The sequence below is a fragment of the Silurus meridionalis genome, chromosome 14 (genome assembly GCF_014805685.1).
Source record: "Silurus meridionalis isolate SWU-2019-XX chromosome 14, ASM1480568v1, whole genome shotgun sequence".
Taxonomy (NCBI): Eukaryota; Metazoa; Chordata; class Actinopteri; order Siluriformes; family Siluridae; genus Silurus; species Silurus meridionalis.
Genome location: NC_060897.1, coordinates 12,741,948 through 12,764,870, shown reverse-complemented (window position 1 = coordinate 12,764,870; position 22,923 = coordinate 12,741,948). Strand labels below are relative to the sequence as shown.

The window sequence follows — 22,923 nt, the reverse complement described above, 5'->3', positions numbered from 1 at the left end:
CCGTAACGGCCTGCCCGCCCCGCTGCTTTACGGAATGCCGCACGCCGACCTCTCCATGCCGATTCAGGCTTGAAGTATGGAGTCTACACGCGGCAGCTTTACTGCATGAATATGTCGCGTTTGTGTTGTTCTTGTTCCTTTTTTTTTTTTTTTTTTGCCCGATCAGTGAAAGCTCAGGCGCTGAGCTTCAGCGGTGCAGTCGCTCCGACTCCATGTTGTTGGCTCCAGAGGGACGCCACGGCTGCGCGGGTGACGTTAGCGGGGAGGAGAAGACTATCTGCTATTAAAGCTGCTCTAAGCGATTTTTTTTTTCCTCAATAAATTTTTTCCACCAAATATCCTGACTGCTATCACTAAAATAGATGCATGCATTGAAATAAGTGTGAGCGTTCTAATGCTCATATGCATAGCCTATAAGAAAATGTTCAGGCGCTATTAAAGGTACACTACCCATCCAAATAATTACACTTCATTACCCTACTGTACATCTACTGGAGTACTGTAATCTGTTACACACACTCAAGATAGATTTAGCAGAGTTGCTACTTTTGAATTATGGGGTCCCTCCATTGCTTCTGTACGGGATCTGAAGCAGACTGGTGTGTGTGTGTGTGTGTGTGTGTGTCTGAACTTCTACATTACTATGATGTTTAATATTTGCCCATCTAGAACATCAGCTGTCTGATAAAATAGTCCCTTAGCAATGCCAGACTTTTGCTCTCCTGCAATTGTTTATTTTTTTCTGCAAATATCAACAAATGGTGCTGAGTTATCAAATGACATTACAAATGGAAAATAATAGCTCTATTTTTCTCATAAAACATATCGAGTCATATTCAGAATGAAGGAATTAAATGCAAATGTTATGTCAAAGATGTATGCATGGAATAATTCATTGTTTTCCTTGTAAGTCAGCACATAGTGAAAAAAGTGTAAAACGAAATTGATAGATTTGCTTATTCCTAGCATTTTCTTTCTAGGAATAAGATATACTACTACCCAAAAGTGCATTATAATTCTTTAAATATGAAATATATTTTATGATACATTTTTGATCGATTATAACCTGTTTGTATCATGTTTATATGTAATAATGTCATATTGAAGTGTACATATCCTCTGAGGAATATTGCCAATGTTAGGGAAAGAAAAATAATTAAGTCAAAATAGTAAGTATGTATGTATTTTGAGTTTCAAAATGGAGCAGAGCAATTCAAGAATTATAAATTATACTCGTAAATCTATCCTGCATCTTCCAACTTTTTTATTTATTTTGAAAGATAACAAATGAGTGTTGTTCAACACATGTCCACATGGAGGCGCTTTCAGGTTTTTAAAATACCTTCTTTGAAAAGGTCGTGAACACTGGACTAAATTTTACCAGCACTGCTCTTCATTCATCAACGTACCGAGCCAAAAGATAAAAAGTAAACCTACTTTTATGAAAGTGAAATATTTATAGTCAAACCTACTATGTGTGTGTGTGTGTGTGTGTGCAGTATGCATGTATGTATGTATGTATAGTCGCACTTTAATGTTTCAGATCATCAAACTAATTTAAATGTAGGTAAAAGATAACAAGTAAACACAACGTGCAATTTTTAAATGAAGGTCTTTATCATTGAGGGGAAACAAAAATTAAAACTACATGTCCCTGTGGGAAAAAGCGTTTGCCCCCTAAACCTAATAACTGTTTGGGCCACCCTAAACAGCAACAACTGCAATCAAGCTTTTGCCATCACTTGCAATGAGTCTGTTACAGCGCTGTGGAGAAATTTTGGTCCACTCATCTATGCAGAATTGTTGTAATTCAGCCACATTGGAGGGTTTTCGAGCATGAACCACCTTTTTAAGGTCATGCCACAGCATCTTAATAGGATTCAGGTCAGGACTTTGACTAGTCCACTCCAAAGTCTTCATTTCAATGTTCTTCAGCCATTCAGAGGTGGACTTGCTGGTGTGTTTTGGATCATTGTCCTGCTACAGAACCCAAATTTGCTTCAGCTTGAGGTCACGAACAGTCGGCCGGACATTCTCCTTCAGGATTTTTTGGTAAACAGCAGAATTTATGGTTCTATTTATCACAGCAAGTCTTCCAGGTCCTGAAGCAGCAAAACAGCCCCAGACCATCATACCACCACCACCATATTTTACTGTTGGTATTTCTTTTTCTGAAATGTGGTGTTACTTTTACACCAGACGTAATGGGATTAACACCTTCCAAAAAGTTAAACTTTTGTCTTGTCAGTCCACAGATTATTTTCCCAAAAGTCTTGGGAATCATCAAGATGTTTTCTGCCAAAACTGAGATGAGCCTTTATGTTCTTTTTGCTCAGCAGCGGTTTTCGTCTTGAAACTCTGTCATGCAGACCATTTTTGCCCAGTCTCTTTCTCATGGTGGAGTCATGAACACTGACCTTAACTGAGGCAAGGGAGGCCTGCAGTTCTTTGGATGTTGTTGTGGGGTCTTTTGTGACCTCTTGGATGAGTCATTGCTGTGCTCTTGGGGCAATTTTGGTTGGCCGGCCACTCCTGGGAAGTTTCTCCACTGTTCCATGTTTTCGCATTTGTGAATAATGGCTTTCAGTGTGGTTTGCCAAAGCGTTAGAAACAGCTTTATAACCTTATCCAGACTGATAGATCTCAATTACTTTCTTTCTCATTTGTTTCTGAAATTCTTTGGATCTCAGCATGCCGTCTAGTGTTTGAGGATCTTTTGGCCTACTTCACTTTGTCAGGCAGGTCATATTTAATAGATTTCTTGATTGTGAACAGGTGTGGCAGTAATCAGGCCTGGGTGTGGCTAAATAAATTGAACTCAGGTGGCAAACATTCATTTCAAAACTGCTTGTTGTGTTCACTTGTGATATCTTTTACTACTATTTAAATCAGTTTGATGATCTGAAACATTAAAGTGTGACAAACATGCAAAAAATGAATATAAGAATATAAGAAAATAAGAAATCAGGAACACCTTTTCACACCACTGTACTGTATTAGTTTTGACTTATAAGTATATTTTATAAAAACTATGTAAAATCAGTTTTCTAATTGTTTGTATGATCTGCAGTATGTATTACTTTCATATTAATGTTGCCTTTGGATTTTGATGTTTGATACCAGGTAATAATCTCCTTGTGTATAGTGTGATAACTAAAATATTTGGTTGTAAACAATTGAGTTAATTGAGATATTAATAGGTAAAAAAATATTTTGTTAGCTTTAAATAATCCATAAGTGTGGACACTATACATAAAAAGTGTTATAAGGTTTGAATGACGGTGAGAAGGCAATAAGTCTAAAATCAAATTAACTTCTGTTTTTTCACCTCATTACTAAACATGTTCACCTTCATTTTTCTTTACCTCATATTTCATCTTCTCCTTGAGATGTGGGTTTTTTTTTGCAGAAGTCTTGGCTACAGGATTTACACTGCTCAGAACACAAAAGCTACACAGCAAACTAGCTTTTACGTTACTTATTAACTAACAAAAAATTTGACCGGATTGTGTAGGATAACAAGGGCAAACAAAAAAAGTAGCCCAAAATAACAAACTGCATAAACTATTTGAAATAAATGCCTTGTTAATTCAGACCTTGTTAAATATCCCTTGTTCTTCTTATACATTCTCAAAAGTTGTATTCATAAGCAACATAAGAGAGAATGTACAAGAAGGACAAGAGGCATTGGACATGGTCTGAATAAACAAGGCATTGAATCCAGTTCAAGTTGTTCACCCTTTGTGCTATTAATCATCATCCTCATCATTGTTCTTCCACCAAACACGTTTAGTGGAATTATGACCCAAAAGTTCAATTTTGGTCTCATCTGACCACATGACTTTCTCTCATGACTCCTCTGGATCATCCAAATGGTCATTGGCAAACTTAAGACGTGCCTGGACATGTGCTGGTTTAAGCAGGGGAACCTTCCGTGCCATGCATGATTTCAAACCATGACGTCTTAGTGTATTACCAACAGTAACCTTGGAAACGGTGGTCCCAGCTCTTTTCAGGTCATTGACCAGCTCCTCCCGTGTAGTTCTGGGCTGATTTCTCACCTGCCTTAGGATCATTGAGACCCCACGAGGTGAGCTCTTGCATGGAGCCCCAGTCCGAGGGAGATTGACAGTCATGTTGAGCTTCTTCCATTTTCTAATGATTGCTCCAACAGTGGACCTTTTTTCACCAAGCTGCTTGGCAATTTCCCCGTAGCCCTTTCCAGCCTTGTGGCGGTGTACAATTGTGTCTCTAGTGTCTTTGGACAGCTCTTTGGTCTTGGCCATGTTAGTAGTTGGATTCTTACTGATTGTATGGGGTGGACAGGTGTCTTTATTCAGAATTCTAGCTGATAGATAGGTGTTCAAATACTTATTTGCAGCTGTATCATACAAATAAATTGTTTAATAATCATATATTGTGATTTCTGGATTTTTTTTTTTTTAGATTATGTCTCTCACAGTGGACATACACTTACGATGACAATTTCAGACCCCTCCATGATTTCTAAGTGGGAGAACTTGCAAAATAGCAGGGTGTTCAAATACTTATTTTCCTCACTGTATATTCCTGGACAGATTTTCAGAAAAGGTGATGACACAGTAGACCAAGGCGGTGTATATGATTTCTATTTATTGTGCAGATTTATTATGTTTATTCTGCCATTGTCTTCTTCATGTCATCTTTACTGCTGAACCTCCTGTACAACATGAAGACACATGCAGACACAGACAGATCAATCAAGAAAATCTAAAATTTTTATAAAATAAACAGAGACACAATTTATAACTTGAGTTCTGTGACGTTATCTTTTACCCTGAAGTGCTCCCATCCATTAATTTCACTGTAGAGGGCATCTCCAGGGCAGGAGGTGTTTACCAGCTGTCTGTGCCCATGTATGGTGAAGTTTGAGACCAGCTTCCCTCCATCTGTGGCACAGTTTGCCAGCTGTTCTCTCACTAGATCCATAGTGCGTTGGGAAGGGAGGCTGGACATGTAGTCTCCTATGAAGGACACGCCGTAGCCTTTAGAGTTGTGGTTTTTGGTGTGGGCACCCACCCAGAGCCAGCCACGGCCTTCATACACGTAGCCATCAGAACCTGCCACAAAGCTGAAGAGGCACAAAAAGAGTAGATTGGAAATATGGGACTATGTGACTGCTAAGTTAGAGGTAAAGATAAACCAGAAATTGTAAAGAACCTTGGGACCTGTCTGCTTTTTATTTATAAGTATTAATAAGTGCTCATCATCAACTGTTTTACAGTTGACAGTGTTATATATTTGCATACTAACATGATTTTAAAAGCATACTATTTTGACATTTTCATTTTTTAAAGTTGCTATTGTACTTGTGGGAATGTAGAATAATGTTTTTATTGGTGTACCATTACGTGTCAAATGATTGTGGAAAGATTGATGAGCCAGTGGACCATCTGAAATATTTTCAGTCTTATCATAAATATAGTTAATAGCATGCATTTACATTCAAAACACCACTGTTATTTTTGTTTTAATTACTAAATGATAGCCAAGGGTACATGGACACCATAAAATATGTGCTCTTCTGTTCAGGTTTCCCCCTGAATGATAGAATGATTTGGAGGGAGATATTTGACCCTTTCTGAGATAAGAGCATTAGTGAGATCAGGTGCTCATGTAGGGTGAGGAGGCCTGGTGAATTGTAGCCATTCCAGTTTATCCCAAGGGTATTCCTTGGGGGGTGAGGTCAGGGCTTTGTCCAGGCCACTCAAATTCTTTTACTCCAAACTTGGCAAATAATGTCTCCATGAGGCTTGTTTTATGCACAAGGGAAATGTAATGTTACACCATACAAAGACATCCTATACAATTCAAGCTTTGAGGAAACAGTTTGGAAATGACCCACATATGGGTGTGATTATGAGATATATACATACTTTTAGCTTTATAGTGTATATACAGCAGAAAAAAAACATTTAGGATGTATGGTGAACCATGACATGACTATGCTACTTCTCTTATATTGTACTAACCATCTGTTCTTATGCCAAATATTTTAAATATCAGTGGTTTCTGCTCATACCTGTATCCAATATCGTCCCAGCCACGATCATCCTGGTGGAAACGCTGCATAGCCCTCATGTCTCGAGAGCACTGCTGGAAGGACAGACATGGCTGGGATGGTTCATAAGTGTGATGGATATATAGGAAAGATAAAGGCAGGGATAGCAGAGTGGGAGTGCCCCGATAAGGCTGAGCTTCCCACATGCAACGTGGAATGATGGCTGGACAGTCTGAGAATAAGGCGGAGACATAATAGTTAATCTTATAATGGCATAATTAAAGTGACTTCATAATACAAGAGAAAATATATGATAAAGTAGCTTCAAAAAACTTGTGCTTACTTCTAGCCTATCTTATAACATGCTTACTTTGTGCCCAAGTCTATTTTTTACTTCAGTGAATAATTTCACTTGGACACTGTAGATTTGTAGAACATGTCGACTTTTATGCTGTAATTACAACTTTTCTGTTCTCATTCTTTTCTGTTCTACAAATGTTTTAAAATGCTTTTAAATAACCTAGAGTCATTTAGACTAGAATGGATCAGCATTTGCATCAAATATTTCTCTAGATCTAGGGTTAGTGACAATGTCAAATGTCATAAAGCAACATACCCATGTAACTGTGGACAAATTCATTCAGCCCTTCATCTATCTCCACCTTTAGTTTTTTCTTCTTCTGGGATTCATCCAACTTTTGATATCTATTCAGAGACCTAGCTAAGTGCTTTTTCAGTGAAGCAATGCTGACAAGCTTCCTGAAGCTGCTTCTGCGAAGCTGGCTGATCAGAGCAGGTGCAGCATCGAGTCCTGAACTGTTCAACTGGTAGGTGTAGTACTGTTTTAGCAATGCGCTCAGTGTTAGCATTTGTTTGTTAGGTTTAGCAAAATGCCTCCCTAAAATCACTCCATCCATGCCTCCATTTATTAGAGAATCTGTAGCCAGGGAGGCCACACCAGAGAGAGTGAAGACCTTAGGTTCTGTCACATTGTCCCAACATCCGCCAGGGCCTAGATTTGATGAGGTGGAAGTTTTGTTAATGGAATGCTGAACGAATGAAAGAGCTAGGTTCTTGGTGAGGGAAAGAGGGTAGAGACCAGGGATACGTGGCCAGGAAGTGGACATCAAACCGGCTTCAAGGCCCAACAGAAGAGGAGTTAGAGCAACAGTGGTTCCATCTGCTGTTAGTACTACACCTTCTTCCACATTCTCCACCACCTGGTGTTTAAGAACGCTGGAGATGAACTCACTGAGTGTTGACTTTAATTGAAGACTCGGTGCATTACTGAGGGGACCAAGATAATGCTGAATAAATGGCGTATCAATGCCAACAGCTTTACGCAAACCCCTCAGCACCGCTAGAGGCCCAAGTCCAGGGTTGTCTGATTCAATAATCTCCACCACTTTAATGAAGTTGTCCATGTGCTTTGTGTAACGGTCTAACCAGAACAAAGAGCAGAGAAGAAATTAGTATTAGCATTAGTATAATAAAGTTGACAATATAATCCATTAGTTATTTTATAACCCCAAATAATAACTAAGTTAAATGAATTATATGATTCATTGACAAAGATTCTAATAATGACCTTGGCAATGTTTTGATCTCCACCTGTTTTTTAAACATTTGCTCTTTGTGTCCATGCATTTTCTTATCTACTTCTAATTCGGGCTAAGGCAAACATCTACTGTTGTTTTAAGAAAACTATATCCTGAATGCAGTAAAAGAAACCTTAAGATGGTTTCAATTACTCGGCTTACGACCGAAGAAATTGTATCACCTTTGCATTCATTTAACACAACGGGGAAATATCTATTTACCTACTCAGCAAAATATTTCTAATTATACCAATGCACTGGTGAATTGTTTATAACAGTATTTTGAAATTAGTGCTGACTACAAAGTATATAAGTAGTAATAAGTATAAGTAATAAGTAGCAATACAATGGAGTCACAATGTAATGTAATTCTGATTAACTGATATTTAACACAGAAAAAAAATGTATATGCTGATGTGTATAAAAGATTTATGGAAGAATGCTTGGGAGTCTTGTGTGTTTTCTGCCATGGTGGAGTCTTTAAGACAGTATTTTTTCAACATTTCCCAGTAACATAACAAGCTGCATTTTTGTGTCAGTAACACTAAGGCTGGTGCTGCAATGAAAATAATAAGAGGAACCTACAACCTACATGAATCCTAGAATAATGCTAAATATAACTATTATTCTATAAACAGTACAAGTGTTTTTCGATACAATTCAAAATGTATAATGAGTGGTAATTTCTGTGTTATAAAACAATCGACTTTAAAACCAATTAACTTTGGGTAACAATGATAAAGTCACAATTCTTTAGCATTGAACATTTCCAGAGAAGCACTCTCTATATTTAATAAATTATTAGACAAGAAAAAAAAATGCAGAAAGCTAAATATCTAAAAAATAAAAATGACAACTAGAGATTGATGAAATTGCTAAGCAGGCTAAACCAGAGAATATTTGGGGCAATAGACTGTAAAAAGGATAAAAACAATTTTTTTAAATGAATGAAAAAGAATGAAAAACAACCAGACTGACTGCTGGGAAAAACACACAGGTAAATTCCCCAATTTAAATATCATGGGGATAAACATAATAATGCTTGGAAGGGGTAAGATCATATCTCATCTCATGTATCAGACAATACATAGACACACATACACCACACACACACACACACACACACACACACACACACACACACATATATATATATATATATATATATATATATATATATATATATATATATATACAGTGTGTGTTTGCATGTTTAAAACATATCCTATTGAAATAGCAATACATTAAGGTCATGTGATCGGATGCTGCAGATTTAGTATTTAGTAGGTTTGTTTTAAAAATTTAATAGAAAAAGAAAAAAATGCCATGACAATAAATTTACTTACCATCTGTGAAACATGTGACTACCAGCACACACAAAAAAAACCATCTGAATTTCAAATCCATGAGTACGAACCTCTCAGAACACAACAGCTTTAAAAAAAAGGGAACAATACACTGCCTGCGGTATATATATGCTGCCTTTTATATCCACATCCCCTTGATATCCTGTTACATAAGAGTATATACTGATAGGAAAGCCACGTGAAACCGGATTCTGGCCACTGAAATCATGGGAAAATGCCATGTGCAAAATGGGCCCTTCCAGCTTAAACATTCAACTCCCACAATATTTATTTTCCACTCATAAAAAATAAGCCTAAAACTTATTTTCCTTAGCCTAGCATGAGAACATCATCAACAGCACTGCAGCGCTGCAGTGAGTATTTATTAACCAGTCTGCCAGAATGTCATTCTACAGTAGTTTTATTATGTGGTACCACTAAATCATTCAAATGCCACAGCATTGTTCCATGTCTGAAGATGGAGTGAACCTATAGATGTACATACAGGAAATCCCACCAATTCAGGATTACAAGGACACGATGTATACGAGTAAGAGTACTGATTCATTCAATTATTTGATTCAACAACCTGAACTAGAATACAAGGCATGGAGTGTTTCTTTCCCCCAAGCAGGACCAAAGCCCAAACCCAAGTGATTAAGCAAGTGAAATCATGCAGCATTTATCACTGGAAGGTTTTCAACAAGTCAACAGAGGGAAAAAAAATTAGAACTGCCCTAGCTTCTTTTTTTAAGCATTCACATTTGATTTGTGTAGTTGTACAGTGTATTGAAGACACAGCCATTTATTTACTAATTAGACATTACAGGCACTACAACAGGTGGTGGTTGTGTGTTAAAGTTGCATTAAACTTGCTGAAATATTCACAAAAGTATTAAACACTAACTTGCTGCACAGCCATATGATTTTTAAGGGAAAGGTGCTGAAGCTGTGTGAACAGCCCCAGATAGGAAGTAGGAAACCCAGTATGGACTATACACAAATTCAGCATTAGTTCCAGTTCTGCAAGCTGGTAAAAATCAGACTGGACATTCCAGTTATAAAATTAGAAATGGAGTTTTAATAATATAAACAACAGAACTGTGAAAACATTAACCCTGTGAAGCTTGACATATGAAATAATTACCACAAAATTCTATATTGAGGACAAGTCTCAGATTGTATTCCACAGGTTTTTGGGAAGAGTATTGTTTATATCAGTTGTGCAGAGTTCTCAGAAATTGTGTAATATATATATAAATAAATAAAAATGATATAGATCTTAAAAAAAAAATCTGAATACTTTATAGAACAAAAAAAAAAAAAAAAACATTGTTAGTGAATTGTTGTCCTTCTGGAAAGTATGTTAATTTACTGTATAGGTATTCAATACTTGGTAGGGGCTCCTTTTGCTTTAATTACTGCTTAAATTTGGCATGGCATGTAGGTGATCAGTCTGTGGCACTGCTGAGGTGGCATGGAAGCCCAGGTTTCTTTAACACTGGCCTTCAGCTCACTATACGAGTTTTGCTTTTTGTATTGTATTACTAACTTAAAAATAAAAAACTTTGACAATATTGAAATACACCTAAAATGATGCACTTAGCATGTGCCAAAAACTTGCCATCTTTTTTCCAGTGGTCAATTATAAGACACACTTGGCAACATTTACCAAGCTCACTGAACAAAATTAAATGTTCCAAAAAAAATTGTATTTGGTAACACAAGTCTTAAAGAAAAATCACTTTTATAAATAAAACATGGAAAAAAAATAAAAAAAAAAGGCAATGTGGGGTTTTATGTTCTTTATTTAAGGGCCATGTAATGGCCCAGATATCTTTACAGGTGTAAAGTTATAAATGTTTGAAACTTGTACAAAAAAAGTAGTGAAAAGTATGAGCATAATGGAATATATATTTATATATAAAAAAAAATCCCCAAAAAAAGTGCATCTTCACTACTGCAGACTTCAAGACATGAAGATGGAAAACCAGTCATAAATTTTTACAGGGAGGAACATTAACAGTCATAACATGAAATATAGAAGTTACGCAAGGCAATAAATTATACTGTGCATTTGCAGGTGTGCACAAATTTATCTAGGGGAAGTTAGGAGGGGGCATGGAAAAGGGCATCATGGGTTGCATGGACTGCTGCTGAGGGGTGAAGGGAAACTGTGCATTGTGATTTACACCATTCTGAGCAGCTCCCTGGCTCGCACCTTGGAACGGTTTGTTCTGAAAACCCTGATTACTGAAGCTACCAGCCTGATTGCTATTAAAGCTGGACTGTCCATTGTATGCCCCATTAAAGCCATTACTGCTGGTTCCAATGTAATTGCTGGCCCCATTACTGTATGTTGCCCCATTCTGTGTCTGGCTACTGAAGGGTTTCTTTGGTCCACTGTCGTAACTGCGGTCGCTGCTGTGACTGTCTTTGCTGTAGTTATAATCCCGTCTGCCTCCGGAGTAACGATCCCTGCGATCATCTCTATACCCGCCACCTCTCCCGCCCCTTGAACGACCTGCAGAAGAAAAGTTACATTTAAAAATACATGTGAGACAGTCCTTATTTTTTTATTGTTTGTATAAAACTTTCGATGCGTTGAACTGTCTTCTTAAAAATTGCTACATTGTAGACTTAGTGAAAAAAAAAAATGTGGCTGCAGAAGAGCCACAGTTCCTGTATCTCACCAATTGGATTTACCTCCTCTGTCTTCTGCCATCTGGATGAGTTTGGGATTGATGGCCTGGTTGGCTTCACGGAGGACAGACACAAGGTCTTGTGCCTGCTTAAAGTTGTTGGGCGTGAAGAAAGTGTACGCTGTTCCGGTTTTCTGGCTCCGGGCTGTGCGGCCAATGCGGTGGATGTAGTCCTCGGAGTTGTTGGGATAATCGAAATTAATTACAAACTTGACATCCTCGACATCTGTGGAAATCATTGTGATGCAGTGTGGTGGAAAGGGAGCAAAGTATGCACACCACCACAGCAAAGAGACATTAATATATAAATCAACATGGAGGTAATAAGCAAATTAAAAAGATAACGCTAAATTATAAGGAGCCAAGCAAAACACGCCTCATTGTCCCATGAATCTCTCCGGCTGAGTCTTGAAGCAACTACACTGCTCCCTCTACAGGTTTAACTGAATCAAGTGCTGGGTCTTGCTCAGACAGATGCAAAGACATCCTAAAGTCCAAGTGTTACATCTTGCTTGAATCAAGCCATTAAAAACTCAGATTTGACCATATTAGTCAAGACAGTCTTTACAAATCAATCAGCAGTCACTTGACAAGGTCTCTCTTTGGCAGGACTCGACATGATCGAAGCCAGAACAGGAGGGAACTCCTCAGCTAGCCTGGGAATCACATTCAGTACAGAGGCATGCACATAACCAACAGCTGCTCTCGTTTCAAAAGGCCAAATAGTGTGGAAGTGGCCCCATTGAGTGAGACCTCAAAGTCTTTCCACAATGGCAGCTGAAGATATGCTAGAGGAGTCACCGGAGCTATCCCACAATGCCGTGCTCCTCGGTGGCCGGCCAGCACACCAAGGACACGAAAACTCCGACACCTCTGTACACGATTTGATTGGCTGGCAGAAAAGGCAGAACTCCAGCAAAGGAGCTCCAGACCCCTCCGGAGACTCTGGACACGTCATGCCAAGGTCCTGCCTCCAAGACTGCACCTTTAGGTGAAGGATAACTCGGAGAGAGGGACAGCAGTTTAAAATCTCCATGAAAACTACTAAAATGTATTACAAATCATTGAGTAACAAAAACATACGTACCCAGACCTCTCGATGCCACATCAGTAGCAACGAGAATGGGTGCTTTGCCAAACTTGAATTCTGTGGAAGAGGAGAGAAAAAAAAAAAATAACTCGGCAACTAAACCCGATGACATACATACACAGATCATGTCATATGTAAAAGGCGACTAAGTAATTTTTCATACCATTGAGCACCCAGTCTCTCTCCTGCTGGCTTTTGTCTCCATGTATACCCATTGCAGGCCATCTAAAACAAGATTCAAAAATGTTGAGTGCTATATGGAAACCACATACAAAATTATACTATGACAAGTGAATGGATACTTACCCATCCCTGCGCATCCTTCTTGTGAGGTCATCACACCGCCTCTTAGTTTCCACAAAAATTATGGTCTTGTTCTCTTTCTCGCTCATGATCTCCTCTAGAAGGCGCAGCAACCTGAAAGAACATGGGTGGTTTATAAAGCAGCTCTTCGAAATCAAGAAAATCCAGAGCTCTCCAAAACCTCCAACTTTACATTTTTCACAAGCTTAACAAACGGGTCCTAATGACTTACTGCTCTAAGGGAAATGCTTCACTAAAAGCTAACAAATGTTAAAAAAAATAAAAAGAATAAAATGGCCCACTCACTTGTCCTCTTTCTCTCCATCATTGCATACATCGACTATCTGTAGGATGTTGTGGTTGGCGCTGAGCTGCAGAGCTCCCACATTGATCTGGACGTAATCTTTCAAGAAGTCCTCAGCCAGCTGACGCACCTCTTTGGGCCAGGTAGCGCTCCACATCAGAGTCTGTCTGTCCGGCTATGAAGAGCACAAGAGATACATTGTAGAACAAGCATTTTCCTTTTAGCCTAGGAGCTTGATTACAATAGAGCCAAGGCTGAAGTATACAAAATCATACCCTGATCTGGTCAACAATTTTGCGGATTTGAGGTTCAAAGCCCATATCCAACATTCTATCAGCCTCATCCAGCACCAGATACGTGCACCTGCGCAGATTTGTCTTTCCGGCTTCCAGGAAGTCAATAAGCCTTCCTGGAGTAGCGATGCAGATCTCGACCCCTGAAAAACATTACAGGAGGTGAACACAGAACCAGGTGCAACAGTTTTATGTATTAAAAAGATGCAGTAAACGTACCTCTCTCCAGGTCACGAATCTGTGGTCCTTTGGGAGCACCTCCATAGATGCAGGTGGACTTGAGACGAGAAGCTTTGCCGTATTCTGCTGCAACCTGCTGGACTTGTTGGGCTAACTCACGAGTGGGAGCCAACACCAGGCACTGAGGAACAGACCACAGCTTAGCATCTCAACCAGAAAGGCAAAAATATGAGATTAAAAGAATGATCAAACCATCACTTACGATTGGTCCGTCACCACGCTCCAGGAATGGTTGGTGGTTTATGTGCACAATAGCAGGGAGCAAATACTAAAAAAAGAAAAGAAAAAGATTAACACCACATACTTACAACACATACCGGCAATCAGTTAGCACGAGTTCTTTCTTACCGAAAGAGTTTTCCCAGATCCAGTTTGGGCAATGCCAACCATGTCTTTACCACTTAGTGCCAGTGGCCACCCCTGAGATTGGATTGGAGTTGGTTCAGTCCAGTTCTGTTTATTAATCACGTCCATGACATAGGCTGCAAACAAAAGCAAATCTAAATAAATCAAGAACATTGTGCGTTAAGGCACCATCCTACTAAAAGGGCAGTGTGTTCAACTTACATGGGAAGTTTGCTTCATGGAATCTAATCGTCGGTTTGGGGCAGTCTCTCCCTTTGACTGTGATCTCTTTGCTCCTCCTGTACTGTTCGACTTCTTGCTATAAGTAGTAAAGCAGAATGATGAGTTCTGGGTGACCACAGCACAAAAGCAATAAATAAAAAATAGAAGTCAGTCAACTACGCTGTCCAGGGGCATGCCAGGACACCAATTTCTTATTAGGGGTTGACAATAATAGTAAATCTGTTTTTTTTTTTTTTTATTCGGCAAACACAATGTTTTTTAAACTGTTTACATGTATATATTGATTACTATATGGACATCATTTGCACAAAAGAAATCTACTGTACTGGTCAGTGCTGCAGTGTCCTGTGCTGTTATAAGGGTCAAAGCACAGGGTCAACCATGATATAGCATCCCTGAGAGAGGGACACTTGAGGGCCTTACTCAAGGGCCCAACAGTGGTCCCACAGACCTTCTGATCAATAACCCAGAGCCGTAATCACACTTTAATTCAGAAAGTGACTTCTGCTTCATTGACTGTACTGTAAATACGTGAAATGCTAATTAAAGCTTATTAGATGACTGAACCATGTGAAAATGATCGATTATATTCCTAGTACATATATTCACCTGTATATTATGTTCATAGTACATATACATCTGTAAATGTAAATTGTCCTATTATACCATTCTATTTAAGTTATGTAAATCATGTAAACACTGTATATCCTGCACTTGAGGATGTTGCACTCTGAATAGACCCAAACTGCATTTCGTTGCCTTGTACTTGTACATGTGTAATGACAATAAAGTTGAATCTAATCTAAAATGAAGATTGATGAGATTTCTCACAATCACCGCAAAAGAACTGCACCAATGTTTCCCTTGATGCGCTTACCGAGGACATGTGCGCTACATCCGGGTTCTCTTGGTAGAAGTTCTTCTCGAATTTGGGCAGCTCGTCCAGGTTCCAGTGTTTCTTGCGCAGCCTGTCTCCGGGACTGCCGAACTTCTTCCCGGAAGGTGGACCATTTCGACTCCCACCAAACCGCGGAGGGCCGCTGCTGTAACTGTTGCCATAACCCCTGTATAACACAATCACGAACCATTAAAAAGCTTCATAAGAACAAATAATCAAGCATGAAAATCACTTGAAAAACGGATGAAAATAGGTAAAAAGATGAATCCCGGTGAAAATAGTGCTCATGGTCTGAGTCACGCTTTAAAAAACCGCTGCCATTTTACCAGCAGGGAAACAAAGAAAAAGCCGGCCGGCATTTTGTATTAGCAGCAGCAGCGCCATCAGCCACATGGTGAGGCCTACAAACATTTCTTATAAAAATACAAGCGACGATCAACAGATCTGAATCAAAACATTTAATATGAGCAGAATTCGCCACATTTACACGATCAATCAAATATGACCGTATAACAGGAAATTATAATTATTTTAATTGTTAGCTTTCACGGTTATTAAACTAACGTTATATAATCTGAATAGGAACTAAAACACATATCCTACTCGGGATTCCACCGTTGCTTAAACGCAAGTTTGTAAAGATAAAACCGATACATTTTTATAAATAATCGTTTTTTTTTTTTTATGAAATGAGGCCGCCATGCCGGTGAACCAGCATCCGAGCGGGGAGAGAAAATCTTACCTTCGGTCGCGGTTTTGGTCTCTGTCAGAATATCCGGGCATTTTTTAACGAACGAGGTTAACAAATGAATACTCTAATAAATAAAAAAAAATACAATAAAATATGACTATGGACCGAATTTGATGCCTCACTCCTTCCTGGATCAGCAGTGATGGCGTCTTCAATGCCGGCAGTAACGCGCCCTCGACCGAGTTTTATACCAACCGGAAATGACATCTTGGAAAATACGTCACTTTCATTCACGCGCCTTGGATTATTTCCTGCTTTAGGAAACCCCACCCCCTGTCCGTCATACGAACACATTTCACCGACATGTTTAATGCGTGTTATCATTCATCAATATTATTGACTCATGTTTTATTATTTAGAAATAACTTTAATACAAAATATAGACCCTCAACTGACATTTATTTATCTGGATAAAAAGGAACCCTTAAAGTTTCATCATGCTGAGACTGAATAACAAGTTAAAATCAGGAAGTGTATAACCCTTCTTTTAAACACTAGCAGTTATCTATCTATCTATCTATCTATCTATCTATCTATCTATAAAAGGATATATATATATATATATATATATATATATATATATATATATATATATATATATAAAATCTCATGAACTACATCATGAACCTTTAAGTGTTCCTTTCTTTTAGATAATGATATAATGAACTTGTATCAGATCATACCATCCTATAACAAAATGTTGGCTGGCTGTAGAACCTCTTGGATTTTTTACTTTATGACCATGAAATGGACGAATTGACATCTCAAAAGTACACTTTGTTCAGCTGGTATTCAGCAAGAGGCATTGTCACAACATAGCTCTACATTTCAGAAATCCAGATATAAAAACCCAGACACAACATTGTCATCAGTCTTTAGGGACAGCATCATATCTTTTTTGCTTTTGCTTTGAGGTTATCAGTGTCCATGTGTATGACCTTTTTTTCTGTCCCACATGCTTTAACGGCTATATGATATTTTTTTTTTTTTTACTTATACAGCTTCCTTATTGTTGCTGTTTCACCAAGTAATAACTGTGTAATGTATTAAATGGTCATTAGATAGGTCACACTCAAAACTGGCTGCCACCTGCCTCTGTAACTATTCACGAGGGGCTATTTGCACCCCTTATCCTCTCACTGAAAACAAAAGCAAAATCCTTTATTATTTAAACAAAGGCAATTGCTTTCTTTGTGACAGACACTGAAATATGGCACATTGGAACACCCTGATCTACATTAGAATAGGCAGTCATGCTCATTCAATGTGCGTGTAATCTTAGAGGTGATACTCAAAAAAAAAAAAAAAAAAAAGGTCCTTAAAATTGTTTTGGGACTGTTACTAAAACTCTATAGGCACATACACAATCACACAAAGGAAGATAAAGACATATTATTGGTGCCAAAGGCCAGATTTAATCAGAACTAATTACACACAAAAATAAAATACTCTTACAAAAAAAAAAGATGTTACATTAAACAAATTGCACCTGTCAACTATGAGATTATAGTCCTGATAGTAAGTCATGCTGAAATAAACCAGAGATGCCTCTCATTTTAACAGAGCAGTATGACGTCCAGTCCAACATCCGGGAGGCAGCTGTACATCAAAAGTGACAGAAAAAGAGAGTAAAGACTACAAGGAGAGAATCCGTGTGTGTGCACTGGACTTGAGAGTAAACACATTATTTAATCAAATAAAAAAAAAAGAAAGAAAATCAGTCCATTCATTAAGAGTTTGGTAAATAGATTTTGCCTATTATTTACAGCAATTACAGTCTGCATGTGTGCAAAATGTACTCCCCCCCATGTATTATTATTTTTTTTTTTTTACATCTTTCTATTTAAGTTAAAGATATATGACATTTTGTGAGCCACATAGCTGTATAAGGACAATATTTTATTACTGTACAAAGCACCTTCTCAGGATATTTCTGTTGATTTACCCAGAGGCTTATCTTCGTTTTCACACACCCCCCCCACCCACAACCCCTAATGCGCACGCACACACGCACACACACGCGCGCACACACACACAGTCTATTAAAAAAATGTAATACAAGAAGTGTAATTCATTTTCAGCATATGCAAATTTTTAAACAACAGTCCATGGTCATAGAAGATTGCTATAGACAAGGAGCATTTCATTCAACCAACTATACGAGCTTATAAAATAAAATAAATATAATGTTTGAATAAAAGAAGAAAAATTGAACCCATTATATAAGAATCGAAAATGTTGATTGGGAATCCTATAATGGAATAAAAGCGTTGCACTATATTTGAAGCTACACGTTTAAAAGAATACAAATGGTACAAGGGACATGCTTTTGAGGCATTCCGCTATACTGTTAACATTTATTTTTATATTTAATCACTGATGCTTTTATTTTCCCAAAAATTACATACCCGATATCAATTCTAACTTTTTAATTACATCAATTTGAAAATACTTCATTACTCAGCATCATTTGCCCACTTGCTGCTCAAATTGACAAAACTATTAAAAAATATAATTGGATAAAATTTAAGATGCATGGGTCAGTGTAGGCAAAGTTAGTGTTAGAATTCAGCTGACCCATTCAGTCTAATCCAGACGCTCGAGTTTTACGTCTGCACGGGCTTTGTTAAAACATAGGTCAATACTCAACCAAGATTCCATGACTGAGAGACAGAAAATAAGATACATTAACACCTCGTCAGCATGCTCCTACATATGCATCTGCATACATGCACATTTGGTTAGGCCGCAAGAGATCCACATTTGTTGGAATAAAATCATTAATAAAAACAATAATAATGGCGCTAAAATAAGTTCCTTAAAAACATTCAGCTTTTTTGTAAATAGCCACGACCCAAATCACCTGGTAGTCGTCGATGACATTGCAATGTACATATTCTACTTCATTTTCGCATTGTTTCTGCAGTATGAGTAATAAATAAAGTATGAGATACATCTACAGGCGGGTGACAAAGAGGGAAAAAAAGCACTAGCTTTTATGCAGGGAAACATTCCTGGCATGGTTTGCAAGAGAAGCAGGGTTTTTTTTTATTATTATCATCAATGAAGTGATTCGGACTGATTCCTTTTATCCTATGATGAAACATTTCTATCTTGATGGGAATCGTCTCTTCCTGGATGACCCCACCCCTCCAGAGTGCACAAGAGGACACTGAATGGCTTGAAAAAGATAAAAATGAAGCAAATAATATGCTTTGGTGTTAATAATCACTGGTTATCAATGATTTGATCACCAATGGGAGAGTGTTGGAGTTTTCTATTGCAATCATCGATACACCAAAAGAAGGAGAAAAAAACAAACAAAAAAAACTATATTCATTCCCTAAGTACAGTTTCAGAAACATGTAGACAAAGACATTGTTGTTTATTCCCTTATCACCGGTGTATCTTTTGTTTTTCTCTATTTTCCCAGCCAGCATCAAATACATGTGAAACCGGACCATCGACCTAATCAGATCATTTATTTGTTCTATTAAAGACACTTCTACATCAGACTACTGGTGAGATTTATTAGGGAATGGAACACAGGATAGTGAAATAGTGTGTGGGAGCTTTAAAAGTGGCCAGTATGACACATCTTTTGACTGCCTTCATCATAGGGCCCACAAATGTTTGCTTTACAAAAAGATATTTGCTCACAAAACCTTGCACTACAGATGTAGCTGCCACTGGCATATTTCTATTTGTAGTGCTACTCTGTATGCTTATGCAGCAATGTTCTGCTGGTATCTCAACGGTGTCTCTTTTTTCCTCAGTCAGTTGGTACAGACGCTACATGAAATACTGTCTTTTTTCCCCTTTAATGCTTTAAAAAAAAAGACAAAAGAGGAAAAGCCAACATTTTCGCATGTTCCAAAAAAGGTATAAAGTCAAAGAGTTACTAGCAGCTGAAACATGAAGTCCATTCTTCAATAAGAATGAAAAAAATAAAATATACAAGGAAGCAGAGAAACCAAAATGGTCCATCCTCAATAACCTATTCCTAAATTCTGTCCCTTCTTCTGATAACAGGGGCAGTGCTAGAGATCCAGACGCCACACCCTAGCGGTGTAGAGTGACTGGTTTACTCCTTCCAAAAAAACTGCTTCCTCATGTCGCATGCCCTCTAGTGGCAGGATTCACTCGACAGCAAAGCCGCAGGTCTCCTCTATGGCTGTCAGGAGTTTGTCATAGAGCTTGTCATAGTGCTCATATGGAGGAATGTCAATGCGGTTAAAGCTGTAGAGAACAGAGACATGTGTCAAATGTAATACTTTACTGTGGCAAAAAAAATCTAATAAAAAATGGACATTTAAATAAAAGGTTTTAATTGTTCACTTACCATGTGTGAGCTTTAGGCAGGTTATCGGTGTTGGCATCAATCTGATGGATGGTGAACAAGCGTGGACCGGCAGCTCCTGGACCACCAAACATGAGGAAGAGAAAACGTACACAAAAAGCAATATTACTAAAACAGTAGTGTTACAACAAAACACGAAGCAGCATTATATTCTGTATGACTTAAATGTGCGGACACCTTACCATCACACCCATACGTGGGCTTCCCCCTAACTGTAGCCAAAAAGCCGAAATCACACAACTTTCTAAGAGATCACTGTATGCTTTATCCTTACCATTTCCTAGCATAGAGCCCTGACTTTAAAGCAGTGTCCACTAGATGGCACATCAGAGCCAAAACAGCTGTCAATGCGATTGCAGTCATTATCTGCATCTCAATCAAACATACATAAAAAAGTTTGTACTGATCTAGAAAATCCAGAAAAGTCTTACTCATAACCGACATTATGAGACCTTAAAGAAGTTATAAAATTCAACCACTAACCCTAATAAGACAACCTTTAATTATTCTATTCCTATTCTATCCGGCACTATGTGATTTGAAACACACTGCTACCTTATTTGGTTAAAGACAAGGTGTCAAATGCTGCTATACTTCCTCTATTAATTAGGGTCCTGTAGAATTTAATAATTAAATAAAGTAATCTCCAAGTACATGCACGAGCTCCGCACACCAAAGGACCACAAGATAGTTTATTTGCATAATATACAATATTTCTTCCATTAAGTCACAAATTTGGTGTCAGACTATTCAGCAGAGAGTGAATTTCAGTGTCGCAAATAAAAAAATAAAAAAATTGTTAAGATTTGTGGATGATGGGGCCACCACATGGCTATCAGTGTTAGCAACTTGAGTGTAGCTCAATTCATTTATATATTTACAGCATTTTACAGGCAATCAGAGCAATTCAATTATTAATAGACTTGCTTAAGAGCCTGGCAATAGCAGCTTGGCAGTGCTGGGGTTTGAATTCATACCCTCCTGGTGAAACATCCAACCACTGAGTAAACACTTCTCATTTATCCACATTCAAAAAGCTGATTTTTTGAAAGTTACATTTCTTGCATGGTTCAGTTGTCCCTTAATAACAAGATCACAAAGAATGGCTCAAAAAGGTCAGTTCACCCTGCCACGTTTTATCATTACACATGAAATATGCAGATGGCCAGTGTAAATATTTTAAATGGTAAATCCAAAAATAATGCCACAGTCACGAAAGCACAATACCACTACAGTAAGCAACCATATTCATAGTTTATCCGCACACGTTAAGGTAACTAATGCTATATAACCAAAGCGGCCAGTAGCAGTCAGTAACATTTATCTGGTCGTGTTCAGAATGGGCAGTAGTGTTACTCTAATCTTATGCAGCGAAGTTTGTACACTGGGGACGAAACAGACAGTTCTCATATACCTTGTAGGGCTTTGAAACCCTGCAGTGGGACTCTAGATGAACCCGTGACAAACTGCAATAGTCGAGCTCTGCGCTCCTCATCAAATGACTCAACAGCACGCCAGAACCACTTCACAATGTTGCTGTCAGGGGTGCAGTGCTTCAACCGTGTGTTGGACTTCCAGTCATTAACATCAATCTTACCCAGGCCACAGACGATAAGCTGAGAGAGAGCAAGAAGGATATCATGGTAAGCGGACATGCCGGGATAACGTAAAGGTAAATCATATTTGCACATCACATTCGTTACAATTTCATAAAGGAATGAATATATGTAGGATTTCAGTACCTCTAGCTCTTTTTCGTCGAAGGCTTTGAGCAGATGTTGCGGTATGACCTCATTAAAGCCTTTTTGCAGGGCTAAAAACTGAGCCTCGATGCCTCTCAGGAAGCGCCAGTTCACATAAAGCCTAAATGATGCCCAGACACATGACATCAGCATCACAATGTGGTGAGGGAATAATCAACATTCATTTCGCCTGTTGCATCGCAGGAGTTCAGTTTGAGTACAGGAGCTGTGCTCGCTTATTAAATGTACCTGACGTATTCCTTCTTGGTGTCCTGAGTGACCGCAATGCTCTTGCCATTGGGTTTCAGCTCATGCTGAATGATCTCGCCATATGCATTGTGTTCAACACAGAATGTGTGGTCTAAAACCCCTGTGATGTCGTTGTCACTAAGAACAAAGAAATAAAGGGCATGCTTTTATGTCACTGTGAGGAGGCTCATTTTTATTTCAATCTCATCAAACCAGGATAAATTATTGCTTTATCCATATTTTGATGAAATCATTTAAGCCTCTATGGTTTAAAATATATAAAGAGATTCATAACATCATAACATCTATGGGAAGCCTCATATTACTATATTAGCTTAAAGTGTGTAAAACTGTCTCATACCAAATAACCATTTCACAAGCTACGTATTTATATTAACTGGTGTACAGATGATGCCGTG

The 22,923-nt window shown here is 38.2% G+C and overlaps 4 protein-coding genes across 9 annotated transcripts in view; all 4 read right to left on the bottom strand.

Annotated features, from left to right (window-relative positions):
• wizb (WIZ zinc finger b) overlaps positions 1-470 on the bottom strand; it is a 38,400-nt gene extending 37,930 nt beyond the window's left edge. For 2 of the 5 annotated variants that reach the window (XM_046865871.1, XM_046865869.1), the window contains exon 1: positions 2-470. The gene's annotated coding sequence lies outside the window, so the exon portion shown is untranslated. The remainder of the gene's footprint in view (position 1) is intronic. The other 3 variants (XM_046865867.1, XM_046865870.1, XM_046865873.1) reach the window with 2 other exon arrangements.
• Positions 471-4,612: 4,142 nt separating this feature from the next.
• On the bottom strand, positions 4,613-9,138 carry pglyrp6 (peptidoglycan recognition protein 6). Its single transcript, XM_046866235.1, has 5 exons — positions 8,985-9,138; positions 6,657-7,481; positions 6,062-6,272; positions 4,816-5,110; positions 4,613-4,699 (listed from the first exon to the last, which is right to left on the bottom strand). Exons 1-5 carry the CDS (start codon positions 9,043-9,045, stop codon positions 4,685-4,687), a joined length of 1,407 nt encoding a protein of 468 aa, XP_046722191.1. The 5' UTR covers positions 9,046-9,138; the 3' UTR covers positions 4,613-4,684.
• Positions 9,139-10,774: 1,636 nt separating this feature from the next.
• On the bottom strand, positions 10,775-16,335 carry ddx5 (DEAD (Asp-Glu-Ala-Asp) box helicase 5). Of its 2 annotated transcripts, none has more exons than XM_046866482.1 (13): positions 16,145-16,335; positions 15,382-15,568; positions 14,484-14,580; positions 14,265-14,398; positions 14,119-14,184; positions 13,896-14,037; positions 13,659-13,819; positions 13,386-13,558; positions 13,083-13,193; positions 12,940-13,001; positions 12,774-12,833; positions 11,691-11,912; positions 10,775-11,508 (listed from the first exon to the last, which is right to left on the bottom strand). In XM_046866482.1, exons 1-13 carry the CDS (start codon positions 16,183-16,185, stop codon positions 11,084-11,086), a joined length of 1,881 nt encoding a protein of 626 aa, XP_046722438.1. In that variant the 5' UTR covers positions 16,186-16,335; the 3' UTR covers positions 10,775-11,083. The 2 variants fall into 2 exon arrangements, with proteins under 2 accessions (XP_046722438.1, XP_046722439.1); XM_046866483.1 differs by having other exon boundaries at positions 11,322-11,508; positions 11,678-11,912.
• Positions 16,336-19,616: 3,281 nt separating this feature from the next.
• Positions 19,617-22,923, bottom strand: part of smurf2 (SMAD specific E3 ubiquitin protein ligase 2) — a 37,583-nt gene continuing 34,276 nt past the window's right edge. The window contains exons 16-20 of the mRNA XM_046865825.1: positions 22,505-22,642; positions 22,256-22,376; positions 21,928-22,129; positions 20,496-20,571; positions 19,617-20,392 (exon numbers count right to left, since the gene is read on the bottom strand). Coding sequence (XP_046721781.1) covers positions 20,293-20,392; positions 20,496-20,571; positions 21,928-22,129; positions 22,256-22,376; positions 22,505-22,642 — 637 coding nt within the window. The 3' untranslated portion in view covers positions 19,617-20,292. The remainder of the gene's footprint in view (positions 20,393-20,495; positions 20,572-21,927; positions 22,130-22,255; positions 22,377-22,504; positions 22,643-22,923) is intronic.

Bases quoted from the DNA above. Each gene is read 5' to 3' on its own strand.
- pglyrp6 (XM_046866235.1), bottom strand. From the start codon at position 9,045: ATGGATTTGAAATTCAGATGGTTTTTTTTGTGTGTGCTGGTAGTCACA. The intron at 7,482-8,984 runs GTAAGTAAATTT...TGTTCTGGTTAG, and splicing joins AGTCACATGTTTCACAGATG to ACCGTTACACAAAGCACATG. The intron at 6,273-6,656 runs GTATGTTGCTTT...CCTTATTCTCAG, and splicing joins ATTTGTCCACAGTTACATGG to ACTGTCCAGCCATCATTCCA.
- ddx5 (XM_046866482.1), bottom strand. From the start codon at position 16,185: ATGCCCGGATATTCTGACAGAGACCAAAACCGCGACCGAAG. The intron at 14,185-14,264 runs GTAAGAAAGAAC...TTCTTTTTTTAG, and splicing joins GATCTGGGAAAACTCTTTCG to TATTTGCTCCCTGCTATTGT. The intron at 13,559-13,658 runs GTATGATTTTGT...TGCTCTTCATAG, and splicing joins AAATTGTTGACCAGATCAGG to CCGGACAGACAGACTCTGAT.